Genomic DNA, 18,157 nt, shown 5'->3' on the forward strand with positions numbered 1-18,157 from the left:
TAACAATACAACACATTTATATTTCAATTATTAATTTGTCCAATTAGAGATTAGAGTATTTACATGTCTGTTACAACTTTCTTTGTCTGAAAAAGGCTTCTTTTGCCTTACTTTTTTGAATTGTTCTTATATAACTTTGTGTTATTATCGATTTAATTTTCTATTAATGTTACAATCCTCATAAGTCTGGCCTTAATACAGTACTTCTTGGTAAAAGTCAAACCATTTTATCCATTTTTTAACGGGCTCTTTTGTTTTTGTGGTCTATTAAAAATGGCAACAAAATTAATGGCAAATAAAAATAGAAACAAAATATCCTTTAACGATTTACCTTATTAGCGTGCCTTTTGTTTAACCTCGTACGCAGTATGAAGAATATTTTATCATTCTGCTTCACCTTCAGTCTTTTATTATTCATAACATTCGCCAGAAAAACAGAGCGCATTCGGATGGAATTCCAAATGCGACTACAGTTAAATAAATGTTAAAGTTCAAAAAGAAGATTGTTTACACTACGGATTCTTAAGACTGGATTTTTACTTATCAATGATTTTTTACCTTCATAAGGAAAAGTCTCATTCATTATAGGGCAAGTGGAAGTGAAAAATGACAACTTCCCTCCCATATTTTAACTTTTTAAGAGCCATTGACGATGAGAGACGGCCAATTATAAGGCGCTTTTCATCTTTTTGCACTAGTAGTCCAAGCCATTTGAACTGGGAGGGTTGGCAGCAGTTAAAACAAAGCGTCAATAACTCATTACACTTTAACGCGATATTTTCTCATGATTTAACGTGGTAACCAGTTTGCTTTTTTTTAAAGGGTTTTGAAAATCTCTGGCTTATTATATCTTGAGTTGTGTAACTCTTGTTTATGTTTTTACCTCCATGGAGCAACACAGCACGGCGTCCTCTTTGACGTCCTTGGACTGCAGCAGCTACGTGGAACAAGAAGAGACAGTGTCAATTTGAATCAGGGTGGAAGCGAACATTGGCAGTATTGCGGCGACATCCGGCGGGGTGAAGACGAGGAGGGGGTAACGAGACGAGATGCAAATGTGCCATGTGGAAAATAAGAACCAGTTAAAGCACTTTTGCACCCAAATTTCAACCGTGTGCGGTCTTTTGGTCGCCGGTCTTTTGGTTGCTCGGACCCAAACAACGGGCGACCAAAAGACCGGCGATAAAACAAGGTAAAACAACACGGTCTACGCATCAATAAAAGCCAACAATGGTCCTGAGCAGTTTCACTGAGCGGACGTGTGAGTGTATAAGAGTTTGTATGTACATGCGTTGTCCCTTTAAGAAGCTACGTCAGTCAGGGTCTTAACAAGTTCTCCAACAAATAACAATAAAAATACGGGACATTTGGAGCTTTTCTTTAGCCTAATAATTGATAGGGCATTAAGTATGACTAAATAATAATTCGCAGTTTGTATTTAGGGAATTTGAGCAACGATTTAAATGGTAATTATCAATAACCTTCCGGGCGACCAAAAGACCGGCGACCAAACGACCGAGTACCAATTTCAACAATCACCTTGAGTGAGGAGGACCTATTTTACGGAAAAGGTGAAATTGTGTCCATTTGAGAAAAATGAAATGTCATAGAAAAGCCTTCTCGATATTCACTGATGGACACGGACGGTTATGGCTTGACGATACCTCACACGTCCCCTAATGAGTCCCGTTGGGTAAGTAACGGAGATGTTAAACTGACATAAAGTCAGTAATCAGGAATTCTTTCGCAAAAGACTCAGTGTTTTCGCCCCCCTTTCGTTTCATGTGGAAAAACGAACAAAGCCTCACAACATCTCCTGACAAGCCGGTTTCTGTACGCCTGCTTGCGGTTATATAACCAAGCAGGGAAAACCTTTGCAGTCTCTTGTGATTGCCAATCCAACCTCGCGCATTTAAAAGGCATTTGATCATAAAAATGGAAAGTAGGACAGCTGTGATTTTCTGTAACGTGAGTGAAGAACATCCATATTCATGCCAACATTTCTGTCTGCACGGATCAAACGTGAGTTGTTTGACGAAGAAATGACATGTCACTCACTGATGGTGCAGTCAAAGAACAGCGCGATGGGAAGCACCGATTTCCAGCTGAGAAGGAAAGCACGTTTCATCGTTAAAGTAATAACTCACGCCGTACGCGGCGGCGTGTTGGAAGTTGGGAGACTTCAAATAGGCTTCCAATAGTTGCATAGCAACACGACTTCTGGCTTATGGACCAGCGATCCCGCCTTTTACATCAAGTATTTGTCTTTTTTTCCATCACATCCACTCCACTTAAGTGCACTATTCCAAAAGCACACACTGCAGACGTCATAAAGTTCACATCAGCAGTGTTTATCGCAATTTCCCCACCATTTTTTCGGGGGAGAGCCAAGGCACGTATTTTATGTTCACCTGCGATTATCTATTTTTCTAATTCCAGAAATGCCATCTTTTGACTAGAGATCCATACAGTCCATTCTTATATAGGGGAAAAATATCTCTTTTTCGTGTGCAATTTTTTCCAAACCAACCGAAAGGTATATTCATGTTGTACTAACATAATATTAGTATTGGAAGAAACCCCAATAGGACACTAAAATGATAGCATTGGTATTGGCATATACGAATAGATAATGCATCAATTCCATTCAACCTCAAAGTTTAGTTTTCTACTACAAAACAAATAAACAAAGAAAAAAACACAGAAGATGACGATGTGTGCTGCATGTAGAGCGGGGAATTGTAATGTGGTGCCAATTGTATGGCATATAAATAATATTTTGTATATTTTCGGAAACAACGTTGATATTGGTACTTTATCGGAATTGGCCATGACAACCAAGCCGTCTTTCGGATGCGAAATAAGACGATCAGTTTTTTTTTCTTGCCATTTCAAGCAATGTATCCTCGATTAAAACATGATGACGGCAAATTTGTGGCCACTCAAAAAAGTACAAACTTTTTGCAAATGGAACATGTTCAATCACAAGTAGAATAGAGTTAGGCAGCATAAAATGGAAGCGTGAGCAGCCTCAGTGTTGTGTTGATTCTTCGGTAGGCTACAAGTACATCACCGGCTTTAATAAAAAATGAGTTTTTCTACAGGAACAAGTTTCCTGTGACAGGATGGTGCATTTATAAAAGCAAAACAAATGTATCGTTATCTATTTTTCCCTCATCTCGCCTACACAAAACAAGCTATGCATCAATTCGACTCATTTCTGAGGCAACCGCAAGGGGAAGTTGTTTCTGTACCATGTTTTCACTGCAGTAACATGCTGATACTTGATGAATAATTCAAAGACAAATTGTCTTTTTCCGTTCTGTTCTCTTGTTGATGCTCAGAGGACAAATATACACAATTTAGCGGGGAAAATGACTGTATCACCTTTCTCAAAATGAGATCTAAAAACAGACCATTTATCTTCTAAGGCTGCATTTTGAGGACACGGGTCAAATGAAATGCATTTTTTTTAACGGCGACTACTTTGTGTCAACTGGCATTTGCCATATTGGTGGCAATATTTCGTCACTGTACGCAACTGGTATGAGAGTGACCCTTAATTTATTCCCGTTGCTCCCGCCATTGTCTTCCACAGGTGCTGGAGCTGATGAAAAAGCATAAACAAACCACTGCACAGCACCTGCAACTAAATGGAAGAGCAATTGCCACTCGCCTGGTGGATGTTGCAAAGCACTTAGCGGCCAATATGCAGATATTTCCCCTGGGTGTGACAATGAAACTGGAGCAGGGGCAGGTACATGAATGCAAACCACAGTTAAGGTAGCTAACAATATATTTGCCTATGTGACTTTATGTCAGTCGGTTGGCTTATTTACATTTTTTTTTAAAGGCTTTAGGACTGAAAGTCATATGCTTTTGTTCAGAATGCCCCTTTGAGCAAATACAGTGAAATGTAAACTATTTTAACTTATTGGCTGCATTTGATGGCAATATGACAGCATTTGAACATTTTTAAATTCTGTATTTACCAGTGGCGGGCCGTCAGGGCCTTCAAGGCCTTCTCTGCTGGCCTAAGAAATATCTGAATCATATATTATATTTTGTCCATCAATACTTATTAAATAATTCCAAATTGTCTGTTAGCTTCCTTTCATTGCTTTCCTCCTGGTTGCACTGCTTCCAGATGTGTTTTTTCATATTGAAGCATTTAACTAATCACATTTCAGCCATTATTTGTTGCCAGGGTCAAATATCTGCCCCAAGGCCTTCACAATCAGTTCTGCAGGCTCTGCTGCATTAAACAACCAATCAGATTTCGAGTGGGCAACACCACAATGCCTTGTCGCAGGCATAGGGATACGTCATTGCCTTCTCGCAGGCGTAGGGATACGTCATCGCTTTCACCAACTATGATTGGCTTGTGATAGAGTGGATTAGCCAGAACTACCAAACTGTATCTGGAGCGAGCTGCACAAACAAATATATCGTTGTGTTGATTTAAAGCCTTTTTCAAATCGGACTTTTCAAGAAAAAATAGCTGGACATCATTAAGAAAGGTCGGACAACTCCTAAGCAAGCAAATCTGTAACAACCGGGAACGAACATTTTCAGCACTAAATCGAATAAAAACGTATGCCAGAAATACGACAGGACAGGCTCGACTTTCAGCATTAGCTTTGATGGCGATAGAAAAGAAGGAAGAAAGGAGGATGGATATTGTGTACAGTTTAAAATGATTTTATAGCCATAAAATAGTTTTTGAGGGTTGGATTGATTCGCTGAAGGCGCTGCTAGAAAATGCACGGACCGCCACTGGTATTTACTATTATTTTCTAATTATAATGTGCTAATTATTTTTAATTTCTGTTATTTTCTATAGTATTAACTGAATGCGAAAAAAAATCTATAGCACCTGGCGCCGCATGTAAAAAGCTGCTTTTACGTGTCACATTGCCAGTTAACTTCCTGCGCAGCAAAGGCCGACCTGACCGCAGCCTTCCTCTCACCTCTTTTTCAAGCCCCCCAACCCCCGCCCCGCTTCCTCCTTTCAATACCTCATAGGTCGGTGAACGGTTGTGTACAGCGGTCGTTGTACTGCGGTGACTCTATAAATGGTTTGCACTGATACCAAGAAGAATACATGCGAACCTGCTGACGAGCGTAAACTGTGGGTCGTGCGCTTTCCTGGAAGAAATTGTATCATCGCGGGTTGCACCACTAATGAAAAAGCCACTGCGGTGTCTCGCGTCTAGACTTGGTCGGAGTGGAAAACAGGAAACTCAACTGGCGTGGGGCTTAAGTGCTTTCATTTTAGTGGAAAAATAGATACGGATGGTTGTCTTAAAATGGTACATTTTTTAATGCAAAGATTAGACCACGTTCACTAATTTGTTTAGCAGTGACATTTCCCGTCTCATGCAAGTGAGCCAGTGCTCACACTTACAGCCCAGCCAATAAGGAGAATTGATTTTTACCAAAACAACTAAAGGAGCAACGTTATTTAGCCCAGGAAAGGAAAAAATGAATAAAAATATATTTGTTTGTGCAGATTTCTAATTTGTGCCCGTGCAAATCGTTTGGCTCAGGAGGAATATTGAGCTTGAGATTTTTTGTGGAGCAATTGAACCCTCTGCAACTGGTATTACTGAAATGAGCTCCTCTGTTTATACTGTGTGACATGGGAAATCACACAGTGAAGACATCGACTATTAATACAAATGAGTGTTCCATGCTATCTGATATGCTTCTCACTTTTGACCAAATGTAAAGTACTCGACCATATGTATTCAATTTACAACACAGTTGTGGTTGTTTACCCTCAACGTGACCCAGTTTGTGCATAATTCAGTATCAAACTGCAGCACAGTATGAAAACCATCACAATAAATCATGATGATACATTATGATGAATAAACAATAAGAAAAATGTACGTTACAAACAGACATCTAGTGCCCCGTGGCCACATATTCTTTTGTGCTTTACAAACTAATTAGTGCTCTGTTCATAACCCCTATCCCCTTTACTTTTGAGATATATGGTGCATAACAACTCATTTGGATAGCAGCACGTACCTCTCGTAGGCAGGTGTAGATGGGACACACCAAGACCCGAAAGGGCTCCCCAGAACTGCTCCTCATAATTCCAAACACCTCACACAGGAAGGTGATGAAGCCCAACCACATCTCCACATCTGACCGCTGCAGTTCCTCGCGGCGGGCAAAGTCCTTCTGTGAATCAAAAATGAAGGGGGGGATGAATTACGATTCATTATCACCGCGTGTCCATAATACAGCGGACACGGAACTATTTATTTGATGCTTTTCTGGAGGTGCAAAAACAAAACGATACTGCAACCCTTAAATTTTCATTTGTGGCTCTCAGAAGACATTGGATCGGATGGCTACATTTATTTACTCTGTAATATTAAGAATGTTACATTCATTAGCGTGGGTGATAGCCATTAAAATCTGCAATGAGAGTTTCTGTAGGTGGTGTACAAATGAACCTTAAAGCCTCAGAGCTAAAATGCATTAGAAGCATTTGAGCACACACTGTTGATTAGTGGTTAAAATGAAACTTTTGAGATTTTCTGCACGCAGAATCTTGACATGTGACATTTTCCTCTAATAACTGATCGTTAGCCTTCAAGTTAAGCGGAGGTAACAAACAAAGTTGCGGGGTAAAGGCCAAGCTCTCTTAGATGACATAAGATAGTCGACACCTTGCCTACTAACGAGCATAGTGGTCACACAATAATTTCCGCTTGTGAAGGAGTCTTGAAATAATATAATTTAGAAGCCATTTATGAACCTACGTTTGACATTTACAATGTTGTGAAGCTAAATGTCAAAATGTCAGAAATAAACGGGGAACAAGGAAGACCAGAAAGGGAAATGAAGATTGGAAATGAAGTCCAGTGCTTCGCAATTCACTCTTCCGCTATACGTATTGAGCTATTTTGCATTTTCCCTTTTGATTTTTTTTTGCTGAAAAACTTTTATCCTTTTGTGCCAATTATTGAAACACTGTCCAAAATCCAGCCTAAAAAAGAAGGGACTATAGTTTATTGGAAATCCAATTTGACTGGGGGGCTAGGAGCGACGTTGAGAATAAAAGACAAAATATAAGCCCTTTACCCATTTGTCTTTTAGCTGCACATTTCCGAATTGTGTTGTTACTTCCACAGTGGCCTCTGTCAACCCTCATCATCTCTGTGCTTCTCCAATGCAATCGTCTCTCCTCACCCACAACACCACGGGCTACTGCCTTAATACAAGACCTCTACTTACACCCACTCCAAGTCTTTCCAGCCTGTCTGAGGTTTCCCTCTCACAGCTCCAGTCAGCCATACAACTCACCAAGGGCAGAAAATTGTCCTGAGGTGGTCAACCATGACAAACATGTCAACGCTGTCTATGTGTGACATTGAAAGGTCCAAATGTTATCCTACCTCCCTCCATGCCATGTTGCCCTTCACTTACTTCATTTGATTCATTTTTGTAACTTTTTTGTTCTCAAACTCAACCATGATTTTTGTTAGATACAAATGGGTAAATTCTGGATGTTCTCTTAATGCAGCTGGACATTTATGCAAAAGAAACCATGGATTACCTGCAACAAATTAAGAAGAAGCGATCTGAACTTGGTTCCGTCCACCATGAAGAGTGCCATTTTGTCGCACAACTTGGCGGCAGTGGCGGCGAAGCTTCGGTCGGACACGGCCTTGTCGTAAATGGTGCCCACCACTTGGGTCAGGGTTTCCTCAGAGCGTGCTGAGCTCTGCGCCTCCTCCATGAAGCAGGCCAGTTGCTCTTCCACACCGCTGCTGTTGCTCCTCATGCTGTTGAGCAACCTCACCAGGTGGTCCATGTTGGGTGTGCTCGTCTCTTCTGCTAGTGCCTCCTCCTGGGAGACATTACGGTTAAGTTTAGGGTTGAGTTACCAGCATTCCCACCATAACCTTAGAACTTTGAGTCAGTAAACGCTGCACAAGAGTTGTAAAATCTACCCTGAACTGATTGCTAGACAATCAACTGGGACCAACAAACACAGTGGAGAACACTGAGAAAACGGTACACGGTCGATTGGTCGCCGGTCTTTTGGTCGCCCGGAATAAGTGATAATTACCATTTAAATCGTTGCTCAAATTCCCTAAATACAAACTGCGAATTACTATTTAGTCATATTTAATGCCCTGGTAATTATTAGGCTAAAGAAAAGCTCAAAATTTCCCGGACTTATATTGTTTTTTGTTGGAGAACTTGTTAAGACCCTGACTGACGTAGCTTCTTAAAGGGACAACGCATGTACATACAAACTCTTATACACTCACATGTCGGCTCAGTGAAACTGCTCAGGGCCATTGTTGGCTTTTATTGATGCGTAGACCGAGTTGTTTTACCTTGTTTTGTCACCGGTCTTTTGGTCGCCCGTTGTTGCGGTCGGGGCGACCAAAAGACCGCGACCAAAAGACCGCGACCAAAAGACCGCGACCAAAAGACCGCGACCAAAAGACCGGCGACCAAGAGACGGCGACCCATCGTCCGCATACGGAGAAAACCCCCACAGGCGGCTTGATTTAATTGCAAACTTCACCCAGAAAGGGCTATGCACAATACTGAATCGAAAACCTTGGAAAACCACTTTTCGATGATTTCGGTTGGAAGTAAAACATTTAAGATTTCAGGTAAATTGAGTAAAAAAGAAGCTCCTTGAAAGTATAATTTAAGATTGCCATTCATGAATGGTGGCGATGCGCAATCACGCATAATAGAACACAGTGGAGGCATTCAACAGTTTGAGTCAAATCGAAACGTGGATAAATGACTTAATTGTCGTGATGAGAGATGAAAGTAGCCAGCACACACATGGACACACAACTATCTTGATTGGCTTAATCGCCAAGGACAAAAAGTAAGCAGCTTTCCAATACCTTGTCCTTCAGTCTCCTCTGCAGCCTCTCTTTGGACGACTGCAGCAAGCTGATTTGGGGCTCCCTGGACGGGGCCTGGACTGAAGAGCTGGGGCTTTTTTTGCCCGCTGTCACATCTGACGAGGGCTTGCTGTCTAGCGCTGACTCAGACTTTGTCGAGTCAGCGAGACTCCAGCAGTCCCGAGGCTCCTCCATCTGTCGTGTGTGCTTGTCACTTGTCACGTTTACATTCTCTGTCTCTTTGGTTATTCGGGGAGGAAATCCTCTATCACAGCCCGCCGGGTTCTGTTGTCCTGGACCCTTCTGATTGTGGAGCCAGCGTCGATTCTGGCTGTACCCGTGCGGGGGTCCGACCTGGCGCTGCCCATGTCCACCTTGATGTTGGCGAGTCGACCGACTGTTGTTTCTGTTGTCTCCCGTTTCTGTTGGGCTAGGTGAGTGCCGATCCCACTGGTGTTGCGGTGATGGAGACTGGTTCTTTCCTCCACCCTGAGTCCGCTGCTGTCTCCTGGAATGGGAGTTAATGGTCAGTTGTGAGTAGCAGTGAGAGTAAACCAGCCTTAGAACTCCAGTACCCCAACACTTAAGTACCGTTCCTTTCCATGTGAACGCACATTGAGTTTTGAGTTTTCTCGTCACTCTGACTGTACTTCCTCTGGTGTTTTCACTTGTCAATGACATATGTTTCAGGAGATTAACCACACTTTGCCCATTAGGCGGCATTAGCAAACAACAGCCAACTATCACAGTGCTGTTGCCCCGCCACCTCCATTTTATTTAAAGTGAGCTGGTGATTTAAAAAAAAGGCTTTTACAATGAAACCACCACTGGAGGCGATAACACAATGCAGATTATGTAATCAGCTCTAATATTTTCCTTTCATTTTCATCATTTCACCTATTATATTCAGTGTCGACCGGGATGATTCTCTATAAAGTTAAACAGAAAACTGCTGTGATACTTACTGGTCTATATTTTTAGTAATAACTGACATTCAGAAGATGATATATGTGGTTTCAATGTCATGAATGGTGTATAATGAAATTGGGCAGTGATTTAAACATAAATGATCACGGCTCAATGGCTCATAATTAACCTGGAGTTCATGTTTGTGATAAATTACGTATAAATTTAGGTTAAGGACGAAATGAATGCAACTCCATCGCCCCTCACTTTTGCACTAAAAAGTCTGCAATAAGTAATGAATAGCCTAAAAAGTAAAGAGGTGAAAGTAAAGGGATGAACTCTCATATCACATCAAAGAATCGTGTGTTAATTTTAAATATTTCTCTGCTCCATAAAGGCGACAGCCTAATCAAATGCAAATGCCTTATATTTATAGGCCTCTTTGTATGCGTTCATTGAACCAGCGTCCTTTCTGGCACCTCGTCTCCACTCTCCCGGGGAGGTTGGGAGACAGTTCATCTGGTGGTGAACAAATAACTGCCTCAAATATTCAGCATCTTTCCCGGATGGATGTTCGTTAAGATGAGCGAAGGGCGGCCGCACTTTTCTTCACCTCTTTTAAGAAAATGACGATTACAAAGCCGCTTTCAAAGGCCCCAACATTTTCGCTAGTTTTACCGGTGATTAATCCTAATCAGACTTTAATGCTGACTGGCAGGAATAGCAAAGCAGTATTAAATGCCCAAGTATAAGAATCTATCACGGAACCAGGCACTACTCAGAGAAGACGTGGCGAGAGACGAGCAAAACAATATCTTGCCCGCACTCGTGATTAATTCGATCTTTACGCCAGCTGTTAGTGGAGACTCGCATCTCGTAAACCTTTCCCCAAAGTGCCAGAGGCGAGGGGGTGAAAACAAGACAGTAATAAAATGTTAATCATGTTTAATGATGACTGAGCTCGGCGCCAGCCTTGCTCGCGCCGACCATCATCAGCCACATCGCTGGCGGGGAAGTTTGCTAAGAGAATGAAACAATGGAGGCCACCGATGGGCTTTTAATGTCTACAAGGAAACTTGGTTGTCTCTGAAGAAATGACCTAATTAGGAAGTTAGTTTCAGCATATTTGAGACACTTGAGGCTCAGTTGGTAGCGAGAGAAGCCCTGTAATGCTACATATCGCTCAAATGTGTGTTTGTTCCACTATAAAGTTTGCCCACAAGGATCTGATGATACAAATGTCGCTTGATTAAACTTCTAGTTTTGGGTTTTAGCCGTGTTTTTTTAAAAATGATTGGCAATTGGCTTTATGTTGTGTCCCTTGTTGCAAAACTAACCTGGCGTAGACGTGCCGTGTCTCCCCAGGACCAGTGGGCAGATGTATAGTTAACTGGTCACAGTGTTCTAGAACTCTATAAGGAGGAGAGGATGGGTGTGCCAGAGTGAAGGTGAAAAGATCGATGGAGGAATGCAATACGTAGGATGCACAGAAAAAAAAAACGGAGGAATTGTTTTTAAAGAAGAAGCAAGCAAGGAGTCACGAAAGGGGAAAAAAAGTACAGGTTGACAACATTGAACAACATGCAAAGAGTTGAACTACTAATTAAGGATGCTACTGGAGTGATGAATGATATGCATATGGTTGAGGGTTATTGGCGATCGATAAGGATTGGTGCTACAGATATGGAGACGCAAAATCATGGACCATTGATTGACCCAAATGAAATGGTTTGGCCAGGCAGGGGAGAACGAGTGGAGTTCAGCTGGCACATAGTCAATAACATGATCTCAGCTTTATACTGACTGCTATGCTTTGTCGCAATTTGGGTGCGGCCTCAATGTAAGAGGATCTTTGTTGAGATTAAAATGAAATCAAATTTGAGATAGATGAACATAAAGTATTTGTTTATGATTCAAGACATGAATAATATTAAATGCAATCAAAGTATTCCCGTAACATCAAACTAAGTGTGAAAGCTGTCATTTCCCCCATGTCACTGTTAACAAAGTCAACGTGGGAATTTTTATGGAGCGCATTCCAGATATTGAAGCAATAAATAAAAACACATTTTGTGATAGTGGTGGTGCACCAAAAGCTAAAAAAAAAATTCCTCCAATATTGTGCTGGCATATTCAGAAATCCATTAAAAAGAATAGCTCAAACAGTGCCAATTATTTGCTGTACTTTGTAAGTCCATTTGGCACTCAGCTGAATATTATTTTTCCTACCAAAAATACTACTCCAATAGTTTCATTCCTGGTTGCTTAGCAACCAAAGAACAATTTTCCAATGACATCAGGGCAAGCAGCGAGAGAATCAGGCTCCCCGTAGTCTACGCTGAAGAGGCTGCTTTCAATGAAGTTGCAAATCAGCCTTCACTGTGTAAACAAAAAAAATCTGATGTACCAGCACAAATCTGGAGGACTGAATCAAAAGGAAGCAGTTTTTATTGCTGAAAAACCTTGAATATGCCTGTTCCATTATTTTCCTGCAGTCTGCATTCCTGTGTGGACATTTGGCAGACGCGAGCTTTTAAGGCCAAAGGATTGGCTGTTTGACATCTGACTTCATTACATTAAAACCTTCCCATGAGAGTGTGTAAGTGTATGTGTGTGTGTGTGTGCATGCGTGCACGTGGGTCTTCCACGCATCATTACCGTCGGTCATTTCTCCTGCGTCGGAAGAGCTTTTTGGTGTGTGCAATCTCAGCCTCATTAGGAAGGGGTGGGAAGACCTGTTAGGAACAAATCAGAAAGGCTGTTGTCAAGACAAGAAATGTGTATTAGATCACTGTGTGGAAACTTTCAACAAATGCAAGACAATTGGAAACAACGCACTATAAACTGCATTCTTATGGTGACCGAGACTTGACATTTTACCTTTAGCAGCAACTTACAATTATAACCGTAGAAAAAGGGTGTCAGACCATTTTAGATATAATATTTAGATTTTATTTTTTTATAAATGGATTAAAAGAACTGGATCAAAAGCCCTAACTATTCCATTTTTTATAGATCTAAAACAATGTTTATTTGAGCTTTTTTTTCTTAGTAAAGTAAAATCTCTTTTAATCATTATGTTCCATATTATAGTGGAAAACAGAAAATATTTTTATATATTTTTAGATTTTACGAAATGATTTTTGAACTAAAAACACAGAAAAAATGATTAAAAAAATAAAATTATTGATTTAAAAGGGGGAAAATCAGGAAATATATTATACATCTATAATCTTCATTTTAATTTGATCCTAAAACAGAAAGTCGGCACTCATGATTTACTTTCTCGGGCCACACAAAATGATGTGGCGGGCCAGATTTGGCCCCCGGGCCGCCACTTTGACACCTGTACTGTAGAATAAGATTGAACAGGTGCATCTCCATGCAAACATAGCGCCAATAATGCCAAGCATCACCACTAACGTTGACCGGACCCCTTTCACTTAGTGGATGGTGGGTGATACAACAATATGACCAAGGAGAGACTCAATAAACCGCCCGTCTATCCTTGTCCTCTGTTTGAAATGTTGGATTGGATTCGAAAAGGTCTGTGCTCTGATCGTCAACCTATTTCTAAGCCCTGGATTTTATAGCCTTTTCTGACCTTGTCAACTTTATGGCAGCACCTCTCAAAAGCAAGGAGATCAAATATGGCTGCTGCATCATCATTGTCATTCGGAGTGCAGATTCAGCGCATTCTAGCCTTTGGAGGTGCATCTGAGATGCAGATCCGCCACGTAATTAACCATCTAATTAAGATCGACTATAGACAAATATTCCACCTTACAAACAACCATTTAGAAGTGTACCCCACCTCCTAGCTATAGTCCAGCATCCTCATGACCAGTGTGAGAATCAGCGGTACAGACAATGCATCTTTTAACTTATACATTGTCTATTAGATTTCCGTCTGTGTGTAAAAAATGTATCTCTTAGAAAACATTTGCCTCGGAAATCCTGCAAACAAAAAAAATCAAAGTTTCTCAATGCTCACAGGGACGACGCACGTCGCATAGCCACATAGCGCAAAGGAAACAATGTATGCTAGATAACAAACGTCCTCGCTATAACCCGGCTGTATGGAAATATCCCAGGCGTACCAAGAAAGGTCATGATCTCATTACCATTGTTGATGGTTTCATTAGAATGAACGCTGCTGCGCATGTGAGAGGTGGTACAGAACAAGGAAGGAAAGCAAGGAAGCTAAGAATACCAATAGAAACGGAGAACAACCGGTCGGTATGCACAGTGCAATTTCATTCCTTCAAATAGAATAAAAGTTCTGGCACCATTTTGGAGTTCTCCATTGTTTCACTCATACACTCTGTTTATTTATGTTGCTGGGGAATGTGGCCAAAGCAATAAATATAAAAGTGCCCCAAGAGTGGCGTTAAAGGACAGGTTGCTGAGCGCACTGAGGATTGGGGGTTAGTTTGCAAATGACAACATGTGATTGTAAATTTAAAGCCATGAACCTATAAAAGGTGGAGGAAGGGACTCAAAAGTACATTTTTCTCACATTCTCATAAGGATGAATGATACTTGATTCCATCTAGAAATGAATTGCATCCAATAAAATCCCATTCACATGCAGAAAGCTGCATGAAAAAACTAACGCTCAAGTATTATGTTCCAATATGATGACAGATTCAGGATTTTAAATGGTGGTGGAGGATTAAAAAAAGTTATACTAGTGTATAATTTTGAAGTATTTATAGAATATGGGTTTCCTTGTTTCCTCCTTGAAGAAAGTCGACAAATTACTGAGTTAGCTTTAAGATTTTAATCTGCCGCTAAGCCATACTATTAGGTAAAAAAAATGACATAAATAAAAACTTTTAGCAGAAAAACGTACTGGAAAAAAAGGAAAAAATATAATGAGTAATTTGTGAATTTGAACTGGCAACCAATTCAGGTTTTGCTGGGATAGGCTCCAACACCCCCACATCGCTTAAAAGAAAAAAAATAACGAATTGACTTTTTTGGCTGCCATTGACGGTGATAGGAGTCTAACATATCGAAATAGAAGGGTTGGCAGTGAATTAACATTCCAGAACAAATGGATTGCGTGTCTATTAGCAGGATAAAGAATCACATGATTGCACATCTATGGTTGTCAAAAGCACTAAAGCATTAACCTTGTGTTTTTCCTTCTCATGGTAAGCTGACAACTGGTTTGGTAGGATCTTGATCAGATCTGAAGCGGGCACCACATTTTACATGAGGAAAAAATACCCACAAGGATAAACTTCATTTAACCTTGGCTGCCAAAGTCGTGATCACAATAAGTCCTCATATCCTTCAGAAATCTACGACCAGCTAAAGCGCCTTATCGACTCCTTCGTGGATGATGTGAGAAATGCTGTTAATGATCTAAATATCAAAAACCATTAGAAAAGTGGTCCTTCAAGCCTAATCGGAAAACCTGTATTCTGACAGACGACCGCTGTAGCAGTCGGCGGAAAGTAGAGCTCACATGTCAGGTGGATACATACCTGTCATCAAGGCGGAGTATTTTCATGTAAAAAAAAAAAAATCCCTGAAGTATAGAATTCCCTGTAGTGTCAGATTTACTTGGAGTTTGATGATCGCTACTCAAGGGCTCTTTTGATCTAACTCTGCAAATGACGCTCACGCGTTGTAGAGAAAGGGGTGATTTGGAGCTTTCCCACTCAGGTACGGTTGGTGATTGGTGAAAGGAGGCGAAAAGATGTGAGGTCCTGACATCCAGATCTCATTAAATAAGCGTGATCTGAGGCCAAAGCCACTGTGGAGCGCGGACAGATAGACAGCTACTTCAAAGCGGCTGGTGGTCTGGATGCAGAAGGAGATGGGAACCATTGTGGGATCAAAGTGTCGGTAGGGGTGGGGAACTGTAGTACCCTATAGAAATGTAATCATCCGACACCCCATGCTACAGCAGTAGGTATCATGTGTGAACCCTCTGTTCTTGTCAATGCTCCCAGTGAGACGTCTATCATATGTGCGTGTTGTGGTAAATTGTTATGACAGTGAGCTCATCTCAGAAGAATCAAAGCTAAGCTTGTTTACTCTACTTTAGTTTAAGAATGTCTTATGTCAACTCAGAAAGTGTCTTAGAAAGGAGGGATTTGAACCCAAACACCCCAAGGAGCAACAATTTTGGTGAAGTGCACCTATTGCATGAAAAAAAAAATGTTTAACTATCATAACCGGCCCAAAATTTTGAGGTCAAATACAATAATTTGGAATAAGAGCAGTCTATGCATTTTCCAAAACCACATAATCAAACAAACCTGACAGACGGACACAAAATATTATTAAATAACAATTAAAACAAAATTGTGGTGTTGGGAAAAGTAAAGTATAAATTGAAGTCTTTTCAAAAGGCAAAGTCTCCAGAATTAAAAGATGCAATGTGTTCAGAAAAATGAGTTCTTACATGGAAAATATTGATAAATTACACAAATTGGTGATGCTCATTAAACACAACTAAGTAGTTAATACGCTTAATGTCAGATGACTATCACCTTCATATTGTGCATATAACTTGTTGCATTTTGGAGGAATAAAATAAATAAATAATAAAAAAATAAAAAAATCGACAGAACTCGGAAATACAAGCTTTTCCGAGGAAAGTGAGTAGATGCAAAGCCTTGGAGATGTCTAAGCAGGGAAAAGACCACAGGGTCGTGATGCAGAAGTGACCAGCGCATATTTAACATAGTGCAGGATCAAGAGCAGGAACAATAGCAGGAAAAGCCCACAGGGTGGGGGGGTTACCGGTCACCATGACCCCCCCTTGCACCTCCCTGGATGTTTTTAAGCTGCCCACCAACATTTGAAGGATGTGGGGAACCGCAAAAGGACATCAAGTGGAGCGGAGGGAGGAACGACGAGATTTGCGGAGAAGGAGGAGACGTCAAATATCGAGCGCGATGGCAGATGAAGTCAGATTGGTTTGGGGCATGAAAGAGATGATATGAGGTTAAATCTACCAGTGGAATGCCATTGACAGCTAGCAGATGCACTGCCACAAAGAGTCCAGCCCCGACACCCCCTCCCTAGGTCCACTTCCCAAGCCCTGCTGGACTGCACGTACGCGTCCAGGCACAGGGGCCAGGCAGTCTGCGAGGCATTTCAGCTCCGGGCAGCCTCTTTGTTCCTGGGCCAGCGAGCGGATATGTCCTCAATGACTGCTCTCACCTAACCTTCCCTTTCATTCTTTTACAACATTGTAATCGTCACTCTGACAGGGCCGTACAAAAACACGGCTCATTCCTTGACACACTTGAAAAAAGTGCAGCAGTCTGTCCAGTCATTTAGAAATGTTTTCTTTGGCGTGGCTTTGTTTTTCCATGCGATTCTGGCCCAGGAAGGGATTTTTCTATTAGGCCACTACCTACACATCAAACAATTCAAACCCAAACGTCATGGAAAAGGAAATAAATCCTTACTTTTGGTTTCCTTTGATAACCGACATTTTGCTACTGTATGGCAAGGCTACATAAAAATGTCTTTCCACTATCGAAGATCAATATCTATTGACTTGTTGCCTCCACCAACGAAGAATGCTGCATTAAGTCTTTGGACTGCTTTTATTAAGACAGTATTTGTATAAATGCGAACATTGTTATTTGATATTATCCATTTATGCCAGTAAAGAGAAGATTGCGAGAGCCAGGGCCATATGTCGGCACACCCAATTCTTGGCAAACGTGAGGTTAACCCCCATCTTTCAATAACTGGAAATAACATTCTTGGCTCGTGATCTATACAATGAGGCAGGCATCCTTAACAGTGCGATTGGGACAGCCTTTAAATGCCACACTAATGCATCACTGACCCAAAGGCTGAGGCTGAGATAGGAAGGGAAAGAGCAAGGTTGGGGGGGTCGATGTTCCGCCTCTGACAAACGGGAAGGAAGAGTGGGTGATATTATTGAACCGAGGCCGCCTCCTGACACCCCAGTTAAACACAAATCACCTTTCAAAAACACTATGCAAAGGTTCTGATTATAGAAGTAAGTGGTCACCATCTGCAAAATCAGTTACACACATTAGGTTCACATGATGACACTGCATTCAGGAAAATCCGGCTTTAGAAATATACTGTATTATGTACAACAAAGCGTGGACAATATGCATTCTCTAGGAAAAAACAAGACATCTATAAAATAAGACAACCGCTGAATTCTAAGTTTCTCTTTTTTTTGCTTTTAAACCTTGTGTAAATGCAACATTCTGGCAGGATAACTCTCAAATTCCGAAGCCAGAAAACTATAAATGTTCTCAAATGGCTTGATAAAGTACAGACCACAACTCCGCACAGTACATAATGTTTCGAGTGAAACACACTTTTAAACTCGTCATGAG

At 41.1% G+C, this 18,157-nt stretch overlaps 1 protein-coding gene and 1 long non-coding RNA gene across 2 annotated transcripts in view; one reads left to right on the plus strand and one right to left on the minus strand.

Moving 5' to 3' along the window:
* Window positions 1-18,157, plus strand: part of LOC144091395 (uncharacterized) — a 155,507-nt gene that overhangs the window by 27,159 nt on the left and 110,191 nt on the right. The gene's annotated exons all lie outside the window — the stretch shown is intronic.
* The window catches only part of ctif (CBP80/20-dependent translation initiation factor), a 45,169-nt gene that overhangs the window by 24,625 nt on the left and 2,387 nt on the right, over window positions 1-18,157 (minus strand). Inside the window, exons 8-13 of the mRNA XM_077622327.1 lie at window positions 12,462-12,538; window positions 11,141-11,215; window positions 8,898-9,405; window positions 7,577-7,870; window positions 6,037-6,192; window positions 884-937 (exon numbers count right to left, since the gene is read on the minus strand). Coding sequence (XP_077478453.1) covers window positions 884-937; window positions 6,037-6,192; window positions 7,577-7,870; window positions 8,898-9,405; window positions 11,141-11,215; window positions 12,462-12,538 — 1,164 coding nt within the window. The remainder of the gene's footprint in view (window positions 1-883; window positions 938-6,036; window positions 6,193-7,576; window positions 7,871-8,897; window positions 9,406-11,140; window positions 11,216-12,461; window positions 12,539-18,157) is intronic.

The sequence above is a fragment of the Stigmatopora argus genome, chromosome 16, assembly GCF_051989625.1.
Source record: "Stigmatopora argus isolate UIUO_Sarg chromosome 16, RoL_Sarg_1.0, whole genome shotgun sequence".
NCBI lineage: Eukaryota > Metazoa > Chordata > Actinopteri > Syngnathiformes > Syngnathidae > Stigmatopora > Stigmatopora argus.